The sequence below is a fragment of the Bubalus kerabau genome, chromosome 1, assembly GCF_029407905.1.
Source record: "Bubalus kerabau isolate K-KA32 ecotype Philippines breed swamp buffalo chromosome 1, PCC_UOA_SB_1v2, whole genome shotgun sequence".
In the NCBI taxonomy this organism is placed as follows: Eukaryota; Metazoa; Chordata; class Mammalia; order Artiodactyla; family Bovidae; genus Bubalus; species Bubalus kerabau.
Window position 1 is genome coordinate 43,089,471 of NC_073624.1, and position 20,804 is coordinate 43,110,274.

At 40.4% G+C, this 20,804-nt stretch overlaps 1 protein-coding gene across 9 annotated transcripts in view; it reads right to left on the minus strand.

The window, feature by feature from the left end:
• Positions 1 to 20,167, minus strand: part of CAPRIN2 (caprin family member 2) — a 42,970-nt gene extending 22,803 nt beyond the window's left edge. For 3 of the 9 annotated variants that reach the window (XM_055573155.1, XM_055573132.1, XM_055573166.1), the window contains exons 1-6: positions 19,996 to 20,148; positions 18,343 to 18,608; positions 16,291 to 16,353; positions 8,734 to 8,820; positions 2,724 to 2,962; positions 1,438 to 1,520 (exon numbers count right to left, since the gene is read on the minus strand). In XM_055573155.1, the coding sequence (XP_055429130.1) occupies positions 1,438 to 1,520; positions 2,724 to 2,962; positions 8,734 to 8,820; positions 16,291 to 16,353; positions 18,343 to 18,594 (724 nt within the window). In that variant the 5' untranslated portion in view covers positions 18,595 to 18,608; positions 19,996 to 20,148. Of the gene's footprint in view, positions 1 to 1,437; positions 1,521 to 2,723; positions 2,963 to 8,733; positions 8,821 to 16,290; positions 16,354 to 18,342; positions 18,609 to 19,673; positions 19,931 to 19,995 lie in introns of those variants that run through there. The other 6 variants (XM_055573123.1, XM_055573111.1, XM_055573116.1 and 3 more) reach the window with 5 other exon arrangements.
• Positions 20,168 to 20,804: the final 637 nt, after the last annotated feature.

Consider the following 20,804-nt stretch of genomic DNA (forward strand, 5'->3'; position numbering starts at 1 on the left):
TTGATAATCAAGTAAAACCTTAAAATGACGTTAAAGATCATAAACAGATCTAAAGTCTATTTCACTTTTGATAGCCACTAAAAACATAATTCCCAAATAAAGCAGAGTTCTCAAACTTGATTTGGGTCTACTATTCTTTTCAGAGGAATACTATGACACAGATTACCTTTCTTTTAAAATTAACTTTGAGGTAAAATTTACAAGAAACAAAATTCCCATTTTAAGTGTACAGTTTTAGCAGGTATGTAATAGTCATGTTACTTCCACCATAACCACAATATAGACTATTTTAATCAACTCAAAAAGTTCCCTTATTTCCCTTTTATAAACAATCACTTCCCCCTACTCCCTAACAACCACTGACCCACTATCATTCACTTTATGTCATTTCTAGAATTTCATATAAATGAAATCATACATTATGTATTCATTTTTTATCTGGCTTCTTTCATTCAGCATAATTTATTTTGAGATTCACACATGCTGCTACAGTATCAATAATTCCTTTTTTACTGCTGAAATGATTTCACTGTATGGATATATCACAATTTGTTTATTAATTATCAGCTGATGTACATCTGGACTGGGTTCAATTTGGGACTGTTCTGAATAAGCTGGTATGAACATTCCTGTACAAGTACTTAAAGGAATGTATGTTTTCAATTCTCTTGGGTACTAGAAGTGTAACTGCTTGGTGATATAGTAAGTATACACAATTTTATAAAAAACTGACAAACTAGTTTCCAAAGTATTTGTATCATTTTGAATTCTAACCAAGCAATAAATATCTGTGATTTAAATTTGAAAGGACTTAAGAAATTGAGATAGTTAGTCATACTCAAATATTTTTAAAAAGGAAGTAACAAAAATGTTTACCAGCTTCCAGTGAGTTTTCATTATCTTAAACTAGCACACAAAATTATGTATTTCATGTCCAGACATTTGTACTTGGTCATCTGGTCAAAGCCTACTTACAAAGCCAAAAGGACTCTTTCTCTCCAGATCAATTCCAGATCGGTAGACAACAATGTTTCCATAGACTATGGAGCCAAACCATTCCTATTTTTTTAAGCAGGTCTGGTAAATAAACTTTGATATTAACAATGTGTGGATTTAAGTTTCCTGAACAGAATGGGTACTACCACGCAGAAGAGAGAACTGAATCCCAAAATGGTCAAGCACTAGTCTATAGCTCTGTTCCCAAATCACTGTGAATTGCCACTCAAAACTCACCATAGGTTCCATTTTAGTGAGTACAATTAAACAAGAGCTGCTTCTAACAGAACAAAACAAAGCTATCATTCTGCCAATGAATCCAGTATTGTCAGACGTGTAAGTTCTGATGGACTGACACAGTTTTGGCCCTTGATATCATACTAAACTCCTAGACATAAAGTTTAGTATTTACTGCATAAGCCCAGAGTAGAGAAAACTCACATGTCGTTCCTACCACTGCTTTCTCACTACCTTCCAAAAGGTCCCAAAAGTACAAGGATGACTGCTCCATCTGGTCTTCAACGCTGACAAGGAAAAGCAGCAGCAGAAAAGGTGGTTTTAGAGGCATGTGGAGCAAACCAATTTATACAATATAACCCATCAACAATTAAGACATTCAGTGTTCATTTTGTGTTTTTCTACTCTCTGGAAATAAAAAATTGAAATTTTATAAAAGATGACTAAATGTCCATTTATGGACTTCATATATATAAGCATTTTTCCTTAAAACAACTAAAATAAAGATTTTACCAAATACAGCTATTAAGGAATAGACTCAAAAAGAGTTTAAAGCAATCAATATGGTATCATTCATTACCAAGTATACATCCTAGATAAAAGAACAGTGGATTGGAAATATTAAGAGCTACATCAGGCTTTAAAGAGAGCAGCTCATTTTTCAAATTAGGTTTCACTTACATTTCAAATATTAAAGTAAGCTTTATTCCCTGGATCTATCAAAGTGAAGCATTAGAAGGAAGCAACCAAATAGATGATGATGGTGGAATAGATTATCAGGTAGGAATAAGTAAATAAATAAATATATGGCTATATATAGGTAATTAAAGAGTTTTATAAGGTTTCTTCCTGAACTGATAGTTTCAACTGTTACTAGAAATTACCCTAACTCTGCTTTTGCATGGCTAACAAACACAGCATTGAAACGACCTGAATCTAACAAATCAAAAGCACAGAGCTCTGCTCAATAGCTGATTTACTCCATATTCCATTTAAGCAAAAACAGCAAAAAGATAGCTGTAGAAGAAAAAAATTGAGATGCCTCAATTTGCTGGGGTTTTATTTTAAATTATTAAATTTATTCCTCGGTATTTATTCACAGCAAAAGAAGAACACTAAATAATTCTAACTTTGACAGCTGAGTGATATGGATCAAGTTAAATTTCATTTACCTCCACTTAGGTACAGTAGTAAGGAGGCAAAGACTCTCAGTCATACAACAGTCTGACATAATTACAAAAAAATGTTTAAGAGCATACATAATTAGTATTATGGCTAATACCGGTATAAGGCTAAAGTATCAGACATTTTAAAGATCAGTGTTATAATAAAGAAGCAGGTTAATAATACCATTCAAATTCACTTTCCTACTAGACAGTCTATCAACCTTGTGAGAGCCTGGACAGCCAATGTTTCCAATGCTGAATATATACACTGAAAAGCTAAAGTGTCATGTGTCTTATTTTAGGAAAACATTTTTATTAACTTACCTCAGACTTTCATTTCTTTCAGGACAGGTCAGTTTTGAAAATTTAATGAGGTAGTCAAGTTCTTTTAAAGGCAAATACACTGCACCATTCAAGCCCCCTTTGAAGTCTTTCTGGACATGTTCCTGCATCAAGTTCTGTAATACATACTGAACCTGAAGTATAGTGCGAAGCTTTTTCTTCTCAGCCTCAAGTTTTAGCATGTGCTCCCTTCTCTGGGCTTTCTTCTGCGCTTTAAGTAGCTGTTAAAACAAATGTTAATTAAAGTGAGCAACTCTCCACAATCCATATTAGCAATCTATAGTCTGTGCTGTGTGTGTGCTGCTCAGTCGCTTCAGTCATGTCCAGCCCATTGCAACTCATGGACTGTGGCCCACAAGGCTCCTCAGTCCGTGGGACTTTCCCAGGAAGACTAGAGTGGGTTGCCATTTCCTACTCCAGTGAATCTTCCCAACCCAGGGATTGAACCCACATCTCTTGTGTCTCCTGCATTGGCAGGTGGATTCTTTACCTCTGTGCTACCTGGAAAGCCTTCCATTAGTCTATGCTATGCTATGCTAAGTCACTTCAGTCGTGTCCGACTCTGTGTGACCCCACAGATGGCAGCCACCAGGCTCCCCCGTCCCTGGGATTCTCCAGGCAAGAACACTGGAGTGGGTTGCCATTTCCTTCTCCAATGCATGAAAGTGAAAAGTGAAAGCGAAGTCGCTCAGCCGTGTCCGACTCTTAGCGACCCCATGGACTGCAGCCTACCAGGCTCCTCCATCCATGGGATTTTCCAGGCCAAAGTACTGGAGTGGGGTGCCATTGCCTTCTTCGTCCATTAGTCTACAGAAGTCTAATCCCAAAGAGTTGAGACTGAATGATAAATCTCTAACACTGACTGTGAAACTGACAAGATCACCGGGTACTAAACTGGTTTGTCAGTGCAATAGAGCTGAGGAAGTCCAAATATGTGACTCCCAACTCCAGGCTGAATCCAGTACCTCTATTATCATCATGAGAAGCAAAATATCTATCATTAATGTCCATTTAATCCCAAGGTTTTACTTTTCCATATCATGTATACCAAGCCTTTTTAGGCTAAGTATTTTAAGAAAATGCTTCAGTTTAATTTGGGGGTTGTTTTTTTTTTTTTTTTCTCATTTTCCAGGGGAAGTATATTTAAACTAAAGTGGCTAATTTTCAACCAACCAAAAATGACTGGCTAAAACATGAGGAATTGAAAACCAAACAGAAATAAAATGTCTTACAAATGCCAGAAAAACAGCCACAGCACATAGGGATTTTTTAAGCAAAATTGAGAGATATTTTCAAATGTTGTCAGTCTGGATAGAGCTGTATCTTCCAATATTTAGTTGACAAAATACATATGGAAAATTAGCAGAATGTAAGTTTTCCCTCAAATGAATATATGTGTATGTATAGTCTGAGTAGCTTAGAGTCTACTCGAAAGCTCACAACTATAATACTTTAAAGTCTGACATAATATGTGGGTCCCAAAAGTGACTGCTCATTTATAAAATACCAATAATAAGAAGTACCATCTATTTCCTCTGAGAAACCTAAACAGTTTTTTCTCCCCATAACTGTTTTTCTGTCTGTAATTTTTCCATCATACTGGATATTCTCCAAGGTATGAAAATTAAGGGAACAGAAAAAAAAAATCCTTTTGATTTTTCCTATAAATGAATTAAAGTACTTTGATTCAGCATCAATATTCAAAACTCTACAAAAAAGATGTTCATAAATCCTAATCAACTAAGATGGTGGTAAAAAAAAAAAAAACCCTCAGGAAAAAGATTCATTATGGCATTATTAATTCCTTTCTACAGGGTATGAATGCCAACTATGACTTGCACTACTACCAGGGATAAGAGACAATGTTATGCTATGCTATGCTAAGTCACTTCAGTCGTGTCAGACTCTGTGTGACCCCATAGACGGTAGCCTACCAGGCTCCCCCGTCCCTGGGATTCTCCAGGCAAGAACACTGGAATGGGTTGCCATTTCCTTCTCCAATGCATGCAAGTGAAAAGTGAAAGTGAAGTCGCTCAGTCATGTCCGACTCTTAGCAACTCCATGGACTGCAGCCTACCAGGCTCCTCCATCCATGGGATTTTCCAGGCAAGAGTACTGGAGTGGGGTGCCATTACCTTCTCCAATAAGAGACAATGGGTGAAGATAAAACGTTGAGAGTGAGAAACAGACTGGTTGGGGGTTATGTGAACAAGGGAATTTTCTCCAGGATGGCAAAGGCTCAGCAAAGCTTTTTCCAAGACCTCAATATGGACCTCAATAGCACTTATCAAATTCAGTTTCTGCTTGAGAGGGGGAAAGACAAAAGAGGTGGTAATTCTAGCTCTCCAAGACAGTGGGATTCCCGTGGACACAAACTCATGATGGTATAAGAAAATACAAAGGTGCTGAGGACACTTTGGGACTGTATCACATGATTACCTCAGATCTCTCTTTAGCCACCTCCCAGGGCTGGATTAGGTGTTCTTATTGCTCAGGTCACACTGAACCTCCCCTATCAAAGTATCTATTGCATTAAATGTTTATCTTTCTCTTGAACTGCATCCCCCTTAGCCTTCAGCTCCATGATGACAGGGACTCTATCTCTGTTGTTCACCAGTATATCACTAGGACCCAACATAGACTCTGACATGTGACAGGACCTCAAATATTTATTGATTTAATCAAGTAAGAAATATGTTGTCTTCCAGATCTCCTAGGAAAAAGCTGTGACAAATCTAAGCAGTGTATTAAAAAGCAGAGACAGAACTTTGCCAACAAAGGTCCATACAGTCAAAGGTATGGTTTTTCAAGTAGTCATGTACAGATGTGGGAGAAGGAAATGGCAACCCACTTCAGTACTCTTGCCTGGAGAATCCCCATGGACAGAGGAGCCTGGGAGGCTACAGTCCATGAGGTTGCAAGAGTCAGACACAACTTAGTGAGTTAACTACGACCATGTACAGATGTGAGAGTTGGACCGTAAAGAAGGCTGAGCATCAAAGAATTGATGCTTTCGAACTGTGGTGCTGGAGAAGACTCTTGAGACTCCCTCGGACGGCAAGATCAAACCAGTCTATCCTAAAGAAAATCAACCCTGAATACTCATTGGAAGGACTGATGATGAAGCTGAAGTTCTAATACTTTGCCCATCTGATGTGAAGAGCTGACTCACTGGAAAAGACCCTGGTGCTGGGAAAGACTGAGGACAAGATAAAGGGATGACAGAGAATGAGATGGTTGGATGACACTGACTCAATGGACATGAGTTTGAACAAACTCTGGGAGATAGTGAAGGACAGGGGAGCCTGGCATGCTGTAGTCCATAGGGTCACCAAGAATCAGAACGACTTAGTAGCTGAATGACAACCAGGTCATAATCAGATATCATGCTAACCACTAACAGCAGCCTATTTCTCCTTATTTATGTGGAAACTAGTAAGTCAGGTTACTTATCTTCTTTCAGTTGAGGACCGGTTAAAAAGAAATGAAGTAGATTATTATCAACCAATAGTACCAAACCATAAAATTTATTTTCTGAACCATGACTCTGAATGATAAATCCCCATCAAAGGACAAAGCTCTTATCAAAAAAACAAAGAGATGTGGACTGAATAGGAAGGCTCCCAACTCTAATTTGAAGGGAAAGAAGAAAATGTTACACAAACTGCAAACAGGCTATCTCAGAGCAGAGGTCTAACAAAAGAAAGACTTCATAAAAAAAAAAAAAAATTCCTCAATAGGCTGAAAGGTACTTCATTATAAAAATAGTGAAACTCCATAGTGCCTAGCACATGGATGATGTTTAAAACAAGATTTAAATCTAAAAAGAACATCATACACTAAAAAAAAACCTGGGTAAAAAATTAAAATTTGATAGGGTTAACTCTGAGAAAAGAGTTAACAGAAATTATTAAGTATTATAGAAATATACTTCAAACCTCCAACCAGAAGGTAAACATAAAGATCTTTCTTTTAGCACAATGGACCAAAACTAAATAAACTCAACACATTGGAAGAGGGATAAATCAATCACATGTATCAGAAAAAAAAAAAAATGACTTAAAAACACTGTACCAAAAATAGCCTAGAGGAATAAAAAGTTTTTAAAATAATAAAATAATCTAGAGGAACTTCCCGGGCAGCCAAGTTGTTAAGACTCCACCCTTCCAATACAGGGGACATGGGTTTCATCCCTGATTAGGGAACTAAGATCCCACATGCCACATGGTATAGCCAAAAAAATAAATATAATAAAATAGCCTAGAAATGCTTAACAGATGTGGAGCCAACAGAAAGTATTAAAATTAAGTAATGAAAAAGCGAACATGAGTTAAAGTGCCCTATGGATAACAAAGCTAGTATCATCTTCAGTTCAGTCGCTCAGTCGTGTCCAACTCTTTGTGACCCCATGAATCGCAGCACGCCAGGCCTCCCTGTCCATCACCAACTCCCGGAGTTCACTCAGACTCACGTCCATCAAGTCAGTGATGCCATCCAACCATCTCATCCTCTGTAGTCCCCTTCTCCTCCTGCCTTCAATCTTTCCCAGCATCAAGGTCTTTTCCAATGAGTCAGTTCTTTGCATGAGGTGGCCAAACTACTGGAGTTTCAGCTTCAGCATCAGTCCTTCCAATCAATAGTCAGGACTGATTTCCTTTAGGATTGACTGGTTTGATCTCCTTGCAGTCCATGGGACTCTCAGGAATCTTCTCCAACACCACAGCTCAAAAGCATCAATTCTTCAGCGCTCACCTTTATGGTCCAACTCTCATATCCATACATGACTACTGGAAAACCATAGCTTTGACTAGACAAACCTTTGTTGGCAAAGTAATATCTCTACTTTTTAATATGCTGTCTAGATTGGTCATAGCATTTCTTCCAAGGAGCAAGCATCTTTTAATTTTATGGCTACAGTCACCATCTGCAATGATTTTGGAGCCCCAAAAAATAAAGTCTCTGTTTCCATTATTTCCCCATCTATTTTCCATGAAGTGATGGGACTGGAGGCCATGAATATCTAATATCATGATATCGGATGCCATGAAATCTAATATCATCTTAGACTTGCATTAACAGAAGTATTCAGAAAACAGAAGGAAGTATCTCTATACTAGGCTATTTTAAATTTCACACTACCTTTTAAAAGTCAGACATCCAGAAAAGAGCAACTCAGAATTATATAATACAAAGATTAAGATGGTAGATGTCATCCACTTCAGAATGATATTTTGTGGTATTTTGTTTGTTTTTGATCCCAGGGGAATGGAGAAGAGAATTTTAATTCACTGTACAATAAAGTATCCAAAAAGTAGAAAAGCCTATGAGACATTCTCCCTACCCCAGAATGAATTCACCAAAATATTTCCTCAGTTGTTAGAACAGGATCTCTAAAGGTCCATCTTTCTAAAACTAAGACTCTAGAACAATGAAGAATACCTATTAATGAAAGCTTAAGACTTCATATTAATTACTGGTTAAATTTATAGGAGAAAAAAACTTGAATTGCCAATATAGAGTAATTCAAACTATATCAGTGAGACCACACTTAACTCTATTTAAATTATGAACCATAAATTTTCCTGGTAATAACTGTCATGCTCTCAAGAAGGATCTACCAATTCTATGTTTCATCATATGTCAAATAATGCTAAACACACAAGCCAGTATTATTTAAATTTTCAAGCCCACATTTCTTGATAAACAAATCTGTCAAAAAATTTTCATTCCATTTCTCAGTGATTTCTATAATTCCATAGTGAAATAATATACATTTGATAATGAATACTTTATTCACAATATCTCGTATTCAGATAACATTTGTATTGAGTTCTTCAGTAGCTATCCTCCACCCCACCTCCCAGAATAAAAAATCAGCAGGCATTAGATGAACAATAACCAAGTACCATTATCAGACACTAACATTTTCTTCAAGGTCAGTAATTAAGCTGGTTTTAAGAAAAGCAAAAAAAAAAAAAAAAAACATACTCACATCTTGGCTCAGTCCAGAAAAGGTTTTCTGAAGCTCCTTGGCAAATTCTAAGTTATGTAGCACTTCTTCGTATTTCTCAACTGCTTCCTACCAAACCAGATAAGAAAACATCAATTCTGTGAATTTCCAAGTACAATATGTAAAAATAAGCGCTCCTTGATAACAGTAGAAGAGATTTAACACTTTGGGAACTAGCCATTTACTACACATGGGCTTCCCAGGTGTGGCACAGTAGTAAAGACTCCGCCTGCCAATCCAGGAGACACAAGAGATGCAGGTTTAATCCCTGGGTCAGGAAGATTCCCTGGAGAAGGAAATGGCAACCCACTCCAGTATTCTTGCCTGCAAAGCTCCATGGACAGAGGAGCCACGCAGGCTTCAGCCCATGAGATTGCAAGGAGTCAGACATGACTAAGTACACATTTACTACACATACTCAAAAAAGTAAGGAGAAAGTATTTAGTAGAAGTTAAATAAAGTTAAATTCAAAAATTCAACTTTTATGCTAGAAATCTGAACCATAATAATAAAAATGAAGTTGACTATCCATAAAAGTCTAAGGTCAGAGAGGCCCGAGGGTTTTAAGAACACTGAACCTACAGGATTCCTCTGTCAATATTCATTCACTACACAAATATATTACACAAGTAGCACAGTGAGAGTCACAGATGAAGCAACCTCAACAAATTTACACTATGGTAGGAAAAACTTGTAAATAATTACCTATAACAACAAATTAAGTATTATAACAGAAATATTGCAAATTTGGAGGGTATGCATGTGGCTTGCCAGATCTCAGTTCCCTGACCAGGGACTGAAGCTGGGCCCTTGGCAGTGAGAGCAGAGTCACAAACACTGGACCACTAGGGAATTCCCTGTAAATTTAAAGAGGCAAATTTTTCTTTTCAATTTCACAGATGAAGAAAGTAAATAATTAGAGAAGGGGCAAGTTTCTATGGACTTTACTTCAAATCTACATGGAAGAACAAAGGGCCAATATGAAACAGAACAAGATGGGGAACTCATCTAATCAGATAAAGACATATTACAAAGCCTGTACAGTTAAAATAGTGTAATATTCCACTTCTGAGTATCTGCCCAAAAGAATTGAAAGCATATACCCACCTAAAGACTTGTAGACAAATTTATACAGCACATTATTTATTACAGCCCCAAATAAAAACAATCCAAATAATCCAGCAACTGGTAAATGGATAAGCAAAATGTGTTATAACCATACAAAGGAATTCTGGCTAGCAACAAAAAGAAATGAATTATTGATACATGCTATAACATGCATGAAACTGAAAAACATAATGGTAAGTCAAAGAAGACAGATACAAGACTTTATTTTCTATGCAATATCCAGAAAAGACAAATTTATAGAGACAGAAAGCAAATAACAGCACAAAAGAGAACTTGAAAGGGATCTGGAAATGTTCTACAACTTGCTACTAGGACTTCCCTGGTTGTCCAGTAGGTAAAACCCCATGCTCCCAATGCAGGGGCCAGTTCGATCCCTGGTTGGGTAACTAGATCCCTCATGCATGCCACAACTAAGAAACCCACTTGCTGCAACAAAGTTCCCACAAGTCACAACTAAGACTCACTGGAGCCAAAATAAATAATAAATATTTTTTAAAGTAAATAAAACTCGATTGTAACAGTTGTATAACTCTACAAATTTACTATAAATTATTGAATTGTGCAGTTACAAGGGGTTAATGTTATATTTACTATACCTCAAGAAAGCTGTTTTTAAAATAATTGAATACTATTAAGTCTTTGCAAAAGTATAGAGCAACAGAACTGTGTACTGTAACATAACATAGTTTTAACATAAATTGGTACAATAATTTAGGAAACTAATTTGGCATTTTTACTGGGAAGTTAACTATGGGTATACCCTACAGCCCAATGATAAGCACACACCCTGAAGAAATCTTACACCTGTATCTTACATGTAAGACCAATCAAAGTAGAATACCAAAAAATAAGAGCAAACAACTCAAACATACATCTTTATAGACTACTATCCAGTAGAGAAAAGCAAATGAAATAGAAATACTTGCCTCAATATAAAAATCTTAAATGTAGTGAATGAAAAAAGATAAGCTGCAGAATATACAGTATAACATTTATTGTAAGTTTCAAAAAGTCACCCTAACAGATTTAAGGACAGTAAGTTCTCTTCAAACATAAGGAAGGGAATGAACGGGGGAAGTTCAAGGTCAAGTTACAGGAAGGAGCTCAGAGAAGGTGCTTCAATAGTGTTCCTAATATACTATTTGAGCTAAGTAGTGGGTTCTGACTGGAGAAGGCGATGGCACCCCACTCCAGTGTTCTTGTCTGGAGAATCCCAGGGACGGCAGAGCCTGGTGGGCTGCCGTCTATGGGGTCGCACAGAGTCGGACACGACTGAAGCGACTTAGCAGCAGCAGCAGTGGGTTCTGACACTTGCTTTATTAGGCGCTGTAACTTATATGCAGTATTTTGTATGGACTACATATTTCTTAATAAAACAGGCAGTTCAAATATTAGAACCAAGAATGCACAGGTAACATAACCATAGTAAATAGTCCTCAAAGGGATGTGAAACTGGAAAGGAATACCCCCTTTGTGTGTGTGTGTGTGTGCTGCTCTGCTGCTGCTAAGTCACTTCAGTTGTGTCTGACTCTGTGCGACCCCAGAGACGGCAGCCCACCAGGCTCCCCAGTCCCTGGGATTCTCCAGGCAAGAACACTGGAGTGGGTTGCCATTTCCTTCTCCAGTGTGTACACTCGACTGTCCAACTCTTTGTGATCCTGTGGACTATAGCCTGCCGCCAGGCAATTTTCCAGGCAAGAACACTGGAGTGGGCTGCCATTTCCTTCTCCAATACCCCTTCATATCTACTCCCAAATAACATTAACTCAACTTCCCATCATTAGATGTGGATCCACCCTTCCTTTCTCTCCTTTTTTATACAGTGAAAGAGATATCCTTCCACCTGTGCCCTGGATCCTATTCAACTCTGCATTCACAGGAGAACTTAATCTATGATTCTCTCTTTAATGCCTTAAGCCTCTCCCTCTCTGTTGATGCTGAAACCAGCACTGAAGTTCAAGTCTCCCCCAACCTACACAAGAAAAATAAAAAGTGCCTTTCTGACAACCACTTCCTTCAAGTCTCAGACAAATTTCAAAATGTCTACACAGTCTCCATTTCCTCTTCAGCCCTTATCAACCTGGATTGTTTCCACCATTCCACCAGAACTGTCCTGGCCTGATGCTGGGAGGGATTGGGGGCAGGAAGAGAAGGGGACGACAGAGGAAGAGATGGTTGGATGGCATTACTGACTCAATGGACATGGGTTTAGGTGGACTCCGGGAGTTGGTGATGGACAGGAAGGCCTGGCGTGCTGCGGTTCATGGGGTCGCAAAGCATCGGACATGACTGAGCGAATGAACTGAACTGAATGTCAGTGATGTCAATCCCATCCTTTAAACCTGTAGATCTTGTATAGCTTTCATTTTGGCTAACTTTTCAGACAATTTCAACACAGAGGCACCCTCCTGCTCTACAAACAACTCGTTTTTTATAACACTAAACTTCCATTTTTCCTCCATTTCTCCAGCTTTTCATTTACCAGCAATTTTCCCATTAACTGTTCTCATCTCAGTTTTCAAGCACTTATAAAGACAAAAGGACCTACATCACAGAAATGTGCAATTTAAATGAATACTTTTAAATCATTTAAAAGTATTGTGGAAACACAGACACCATATTAAAAAAAAAAAAAAAAGGATGAACGAGTAGAGCACAGAGGATTTTTAAGGCAGTGAAGCTATTCTGTATGTTACCATGACAGTATACGTGCCATTATATATTTGTCAAAACCCACAGAATGTACAATACCAAGGGTTGAACCCTAATGTAAGCTATGGACTTTGAGTGATGATGCTGTGTCAACATAGGTTCAATTGTAACAAATGGACCACTCTGGTAAGGAACGCTGATAGTGGAAAAGGCTGTGCGTGTGTGGGGTCAAGGAACTCTCTCCACTTTCTGCTCAAATTTACTGTGCATCTAAAACTGCCAAAAAAAAAAAAAGAAACCGAAAGTACCTATATTAAGCTAAGCTGTATACAGGCTTAAAGAAACTGGACAGATACAAAGCAATCTATCAGAATCATTATTTTATAAGATGAGTACTCAACAGAGGAAGGACAGGGTGAAAGAAAAAACATCTTTTTTAACATTTCCTATTTCTAAACTATGTGAATTACTTCCAATTTTAAAAAACTAAACTTAAGGGCTTTTTAATTAAGTACTATACTATTGACAACAGGTCTCTGAGGGCTCAGATTATAGATTTTTTTTCTTCTGACTTATCTGCATTTTCTAAATTTCTGCCTGAAGTATATGTTCCTTGTACGAGATGTTATTTCTCAAAAGTACTGCTAACTATATAATCACATCTAAAAACCTAATATTCAATCATTTTATATTTAGTAAATCTGTATGTAATATTTAAATACCTACCATATGCAATAAACCATTCTAGTAATAGGAAAACAGCAGTAAGCAGACAAAACCTCTACTTTAACAGAACTTACACTGCAAGGGAGGAAGAGATAAAACTTGAGTTTGTCAGAGAAGCACTTTTATTAAAAAAAATTAAAGCAAGGAAAGGAGCAAAGGAGTGTTATCAGGATAGGCTTTACTGAGATGACCTTCAAAGAAAAAGCTGAAGGAGGTTGGGAATGGAGCCATTTAGACATCTGGGGAAAAAGCACCCCAGGCAGTAAGAAGAGCACAGCAAAACCCTAAAGTAGCAGCACGGCTGCGATACGTGAGGACCAGAAGAAGGCCTGTGTTGCTGGGATGAAGCCAGCAAGAGAGAAGTGCAGGAAATGCAATGAAAATGTAAAAGGAAATAGGCAGCATAATTTGTTTGTAGGCCTTACAGGCCATTCTGAGGTTCACTGGTGGCTCAGATGGTAAAGAATCCACCTGCAATACAGGAGACCCGGGTTCAATCCCTGGGTTGGCAAGATCCCCTGGAGAAGGGAATGGCTACCCACTCCAGTATTCTTGCCTGGAGAATCCCATGGACAGAACAGCCTGGCAGGCTACAGTCCATGCGGTCGCAAAGAGTCGGACACGAATGAGCGACTAACACTTTACTATATATCCCATTCTGCACCATGATGGAAACCAACAGTGGGGGACTTCTGAGCAGAGGACTGATATCTGACTTGTTTTTGAACAGAACTAGAGGCTACTTGGAGAAGGCAATGGCACCCTACTCCAGTACTCTTGCCTGGAAAATCCCATGGACGGAGGAGCCTGGTAGGCTGCAGTCCATGGGGTCGCTAAGAGTCGGGAACAACTGAGTGACTTCACTTTCACTTTTCACTTTCATGCATTGGAGAAGGAAATGGCAACCCACTCCAGTGTTCTTGCCTGGAGAGTCCCAGGGACAGAGGGGCCTGGTGGGCTGCCGTCTATGGGGTCGCACAGAGTCGGACACGACTGAAGAGACTTAGCAGCAACAGAGGCTACTGGGGTTCCCAGGTGGCTCAGTGGTAAAAAAAAAAAAAAAAAAAAAGAAAAAAAACCTGCCTGCCAATGCAGGAGATATGGGTTTGATCCCTGACCCAGGGAGAAGGAAATGGCAACCTGCTCCAGTTTTTTTTGCCTGAAGAACCCCAGGGACAGAGGAGCCTGGCTGGCTAGAAACCATGGAGTCGCAAAGAGTCAGACATGACTAAGTGAACACACAGGCACGCACACACTGTGGCTACTGTGTTAAGAACAGACGTGGAGGGAGAGCAGAAACAGAAAAACCTATAAGGAAGCTGTTACAGTAATGCAGATGAAAGGTGATGTGGTGTGGAACAGGAAGGCAGAGGCAGAATTTGAGAAATGGTCTGTTTCTGAATTTATTTTGAAGGAGGAATTGACCACACACTTGCTGATGGGCTAGATACAAGGTATGAGGAGAAAAATGAGAAATTTTCCAAGGTTTTGAGTGATACCATCCTTCTAGTAAATCAGGCTGTTAACTGATATAGTGGAGGTTAAAGGAGAACAGGTTTTGCGGAGCAAAATGAAGTAAAAGGCAACTGGACAGAGGAATCTAGAGTTCAGAGAACTGCTCTATTGACAATATAAATTTGGAGTCTGTCAGGTATCACTCAAGCAATCAAAGTTAATACTATAGAAGCAACATGTAGTAGCTTGTGTATCTCAGACTAGTGAGATTAAAGTTCACCTGGCTGGAGCTCCTCAACATTTCTTAGAGAGCTACCACGAGAATCACCAGCCTCCCCATTCCCATCCCCTGTGTTTCCCCAAAGACAAAAACATGTAACAGAACACTTTCTCCAAGGGTGTTTAGACAGAGGTTTCATCACTTTAAAAGTTAGTGAACATACCATGACTACTTAAAAACAAAACCGTGTTGAAATGCTGAATGTCCAGCTAAGTCCTTTCACCAGCCATCTGAGCACATCATTCTCACAACTCGACAATTCAAATCTGTGTCTCAGCAAAACAGTAATTCACTACATCACAAAAATTCTAGGTCAGTGAAGAAGAGCCAACATGGCAAGGAAAAAGTCCTTGAATACCAGTACCTGTAATTCACAACCAAAAACTTTAAATAACATAAAAGACAACAGATCCACATGCTAGATCAAATAACTTTTAATTTTGTGCTGTCTTAGCCAGGAAGTGTGATCAGATCAAAAAGGCAAACATCAATAAAGGGTTTTTAAATTTTTCCATACTGTAAAAACTATCCTTCAACCTATTAGATAAAACTTGCAATTACTAGTTATACCATGGGCAACGTAAAGAGTATTTTTAGCTTTCATAAACAGTAAATATTTAAAGGCCTGATATCTATCAGATAAACATGCCTCCTAAGAAGGAACACAGCAATGCAGGATAGAAAAGCAGGGAGATACCATCAAAGGAATTAAGGAGAAGCAACTAGAGAAAACTAAGGCAAGCTGTAGCAGTTACCCTTTTACATTTTAGAGCAGAGATATCAGGTTTAGAATATGTGAGTAAATAGTAGAAAGCTAGGTGATTCCCTGCTCTTCTCCTTCAGTCTACTCTAGAGAAAGTTTAATTAAATCCATACATTAACGCTTTGTGATTATCTACATCTTCACTCTTATTCGACAACACACACCCCCATCCATATACTATCTACTAGTGCAAAAGTAAAGTCAAAGATATAAGACCTGATAGCTGAAGACAAAGTCTTTGGAAAAACCCAGTGGACTCTCACTCTTCCTTTTTAGCCTATCAAATCTTTCAGTTCAGTTCAGTAGCTCAGTCATGTCCGACTCTTTGCGACCCCATGAACCACAGGATGCCAGGCCTCCCTGTCCATCACCAACTCCCGGAGTCCACCCAAACCCATGTCCATTGAGTCGGTGATGCCATTCAACCATCTTATCCTCTATCATCCCCTTCTCCTCCCGTTCTTTGGTCTCCCCCAGATTCATCTAGAGTCTTACTAAGAAAATAAGTCTGACCAAAGGATCAGAAACCACTTACCAACTGGTCTGGATTAAGATGCTCTCCATTTTTCAGGCGATCTTTGTAATCTTCCAGTTTGAGCTACAAAAGAGAAGCTTGTATCTACCACAATCTGATACAAAATTCTGAAACAAACTAAATACCAGACTGTTTCTCATGAAAACAAAGTTCTTGCAGTAAACTACCAATCTATAACATTTTAGTACAAGATAAGAGGCAGTTGTAGATGAATTCCAGTCAGAAAAAAAAAAATATTACACACAATCAACACTAGTCTGGAATTACAAAAGTTAAGTGGTAATAAACCCTTTTTCTCTTAATGGGCTCTGTAACTACATTACATGACACATCGGGATTTAACAAATAAATCATATGCCCCTAACCCAATGGTGCTCAATCAGGGGCAATTTTGTCCCCCAAGGACACATGACAATGTCTGGAGGTATCTCTGGCTATCACCACACAGGGGATAGGGAGGAGGTGGGTGCCACTGGCATTCTGAGGGTAGAGGCCAGGCCATTATAGAATGCTGCAGTGCATCCTACAGTGCAAAGGTCAGCCCCCCACAACAAAGAACTATCCAGCACAAAATGGCAATAGTGTTTGTGAGGCTGAAAAGTCCTGCTTAAATGGTTACCTGTTGAACTACGTGAGCATCTGTCCAGTGAAACTTTCTAATGGAAGTACAGAAATGTAATATATATTTTTTTCTAGAATTATAGTAGCCTCAACTTGAAGCCATCTTTCATTTTAAAAAATCTGATATTTAAGTAAATAAATGACAAATAAATTGCATTTATTGTCCAAATAATGACATTACCCTTTATGGTATTCTAAAAGCAATTTTAGGCACCTTCTATGTTTGCTTTATAGCTTTAAAATACTTTCTCAGAAGCTTGAAACAAATGTATGAGTACTGACCAGATTGGTATTCAAAATTAAAGAGGTACTATAGTTCAGCTGAAGAGTATAATTATACATATATTACACATATATATGTAGTTCCTCCACCTGGGTAAGATATTTATGAGTCTATCAAAAGATCCCGCTTAGAACAGATCCTGCTCTGACTCTAACTTCCCACAGTGGCAGGGGATTTGTGCTGACCCAGGCACACTCACCTTATCATGCTCATGATCAACTGCATGCATTCAAAAGACAACTGGTGAGAACTAAGGCTACAGAGAAGCTACCAGTAACTGGCCCTTCTTCACTATCTTCCTAGAGTGTGTGTTGGCGGGGGTGGGGGTGGGGTGGGGAATGGGAACAGAAAGGAACAGGGTCAACCAAACTCTTGAAAATCTCTTCACCCTCCTGCATCAAAAGCAACTTTCCTAGATTTAACTAGGTCTTGGCATAGAAATATTCAAAAGTTCCTCGGTCCAGATAGTAACTCACCTACTATCACAAGCAAAAGAGAATCATGACACAACAAAGCTATGTGCAGTACCATTTCACAGGCTACATGACTCAGGAAATGAGGAATGATCTGGATCTTTACATCAGCATTTACTGTCACATCAGGCTGGTTACAACCTGCGTATCTTTACAAGGCTCCCTACAATGCTTTCACCAACCAATCTGAAACAATCACCTAGCAACACAAAAATTAGTGCTAAAACATCTTCTGGCTCTGCCATCGTTAAAGCTTCCAATGACTGCAGCAGTTATACTGCAATATCAAATGCTGCAGAAAGTCACAAGGAAAACAAGCTAAAAAAAAAAAGAACACTATTCATTTATGAAAAGAAATATTAATACTACATGCAAGGAATTCATCTGACCTAAAGTAGCTACCTCTTCAAATATTTCAACAGTAGCATGCATAATAATTTTACTATGAAGAATATTTTTATTCAGCTATTCTGGCAAATCAAATATAAAGTATTTAATACAGTCAGTATTTAGCCCACTTGTACATTTTCAGCCAGCTAAATCTTAAGGTTACTTAAATCTTCAGGAAAGAAATCTTTAGGAAGAATATCTAGGAGCCCTGATAGAAAGTAAAAAAGCAAGTTCCTTAACTCTAATTTAACATGGTGTATATACTGGGTGGGGGAAAAAAGTTACCTTCTTTTTCTCGATGTTTCTAATTTTGTGTTTAAGGCATATGAGTCCATTATCAATATATGTCTCATATGCTTGGGAAGGAGAGGCAGCAGAGCTGAGGGCAGACTGCAAGGGGCTCATCGCCCGCTGGCTTTCCCCATGCTGACTGTGGTTCACTTGGGGCTTGGCTGACTTCATTGTCCTCTGTTTTCCCTCCTCTGAATGGCCTGAAGGTGACTGGTAACCAAAAGGAGATGAAGAGAGTTGCACCATTGAAACAGATGAGGCTGAAGGAGGGAAGGGAAAAAAAAAAGTTAGGAATAAAACTAAATTACGACTAGAGGCTTTAAATTCCCTTTAAAGTCTAGACCCACGCCCCACAAAATTCTCTTCCACAGAAGTGAGCTCAAAACTTAATGTTGTTTTAAATACTGTACTTTCATTTCACTACCTTGAAGGCAGTTCGTGCCAAGCACTGGCGCCTTTGCATAGGCAAAAATCTACTATACGGGGGATATTTCCAGAAATTCAATTTCCCACATAGGGAGGAAGAACTGCTAATCAAACAGTGGCTTCAGAGCTGAGGGCGACCCACATTCTGAATAATTTCTATGGTCAAGTGATGACACACACAAAAAATAAGCCTTCCCCATCCGGACAAGGCAGCCAGCCATTCGAAACTCTTCACATTATCTCTCACCACCAGCCCCAACCCCAATCACTAACAACCACATTTAAAAGAAAATCCCAAACACAATTCTTTCAGAGCTCTCTTTCACTAAGTGCGGAGAAACTTCTTGAACAAGAATGCTAACTTCCCTTTGATTGCTCTACGGCCTACAAGGCAAGCTCGTCACTACTGGACACTGGAGCGAGGTACTCTCAAGCTTCGACCTCTTCGAGTTGGTGTTCAGTTTTGTTTAAACTAACCCATAACCACTCACAAGTCAACCGGTTTAAGGGCGCATCCTGGCGAGCCTTACACCGCCCCGACCGTGGCCCTCGCTCCCCCTCCAGCCCCGCGCATTAGCGCTGTTCTCCCCACTCCCCTTGAGGGGCATCCCCAGAGCAAGGACAAAACAGGCCCCAGGCCCCCGCAAGGCCCGCGCCAAAGGCGCTTCTACCGGGCGGGCCCTCGGCCCCCCGAGGGCAGCGACCCCCGCCCTCCCACAGTCGTCCGGTCGCCGAAGCAGCGGGCCGAGGCCACTTCTGCAGGTGCCTCTAGGAAGCCGATCTGCGTAAGACGCACGGGCTACCTGCCCGCCAGGGCCTCGCCCCAAGGATGCCGAGCCGTCCTGCACTCCAGGCAGCGGTCGCCCAACCCGGCCCACCCTCGCCGGTCGGCCACTTGCCCCCGCAGCGCCGACTCAGGCAGCCGCAGCCTGGCTTCACCTCCGCAGGCCGCCGAGGCCGCTGCCGCCGCCGCCGCTGCCGCAGCCCGGGCCCGCCTTCGAAAGCCGGCGGGAGCCAGGAGAGCTGCGGAGGTGGACCAGCGCCACCCCGCACTCCTGTCTCCTCCTCCCGCCTCCCCTCCCTGTCCTCGCAGGCGGCGTCTGCGGCACCAGGCACACCGCCGACTCAGCCGCTCTTGCCCAGGCCCGCCCTCGACGCCGTGGAGGGGGGGGGGGGGGGGGGGGGCCTATATAGGTGCGCCCCGCCCCCACGCGCGCGCACCTCCTCCTTCCGGTGCCGGGCCCCGCCACCGCGGGCCTCCGCCCGGGGCGGGGGACGCTTGTGCCAGGCCCAGATGCGGCGAGAAGTCGTCGCGAGAGGGCGCGTTCTCCCCGCGATTGCGCAGATTGCGGGCCACCAGGTGGGCCCGCTGAGTTGTCGAGAGCCGGCCGGTCGCGAACTCCGCAGCTCTACGCGACCTTGCTGATTGCTGCCAGTAACTCTTGGCGTGACCTTGAACAGGTGATTTGGATCACTCGAAAAGCGCAGAGAGCCCTTTGTGGAATTGCCAATTAAACCGAACTTGAGCCTTTGGTGGTTTAGGTGGGCAGTCTTGAAGTGCAGCGTGCCTCTGCCCCTCAGCTCCAGATTCCATCCTTCGCTGTCCAATGGAGAGAAATCACCGTTTCCGCCGAAAGGACTCACAGGTGCAGAATACTCCAAACCAGCATTGCCATAAAAACGATCTGGGTGACTCCGCAACCTTCAGTAATAAGATTTAGTTTATTTAGGCTGTGTCATTTGTTACTTTGAAACATTAATTCGTTGGCACTCAGAGAAAGAGCTAATAAAAATCTTGGTACAGTTGCATCAAATTAAGAGAAAAGGTTGGAAATACATCACTGTTTCTGAAGGAAGGGATGGTGTTTCTCATACCAAAAGAGGAAAAGAAAGAGAAAAAAACCCAGATATACATGTGTCTAGCTACTACACCAAAAAAAAAAAATGTTTTAGGTCCTGTACCTGGGACTCTGATAAAAATTATTTAGGCTAGCAAGAGAACACTGCAAAACCAGGAGTATAATCAAGGA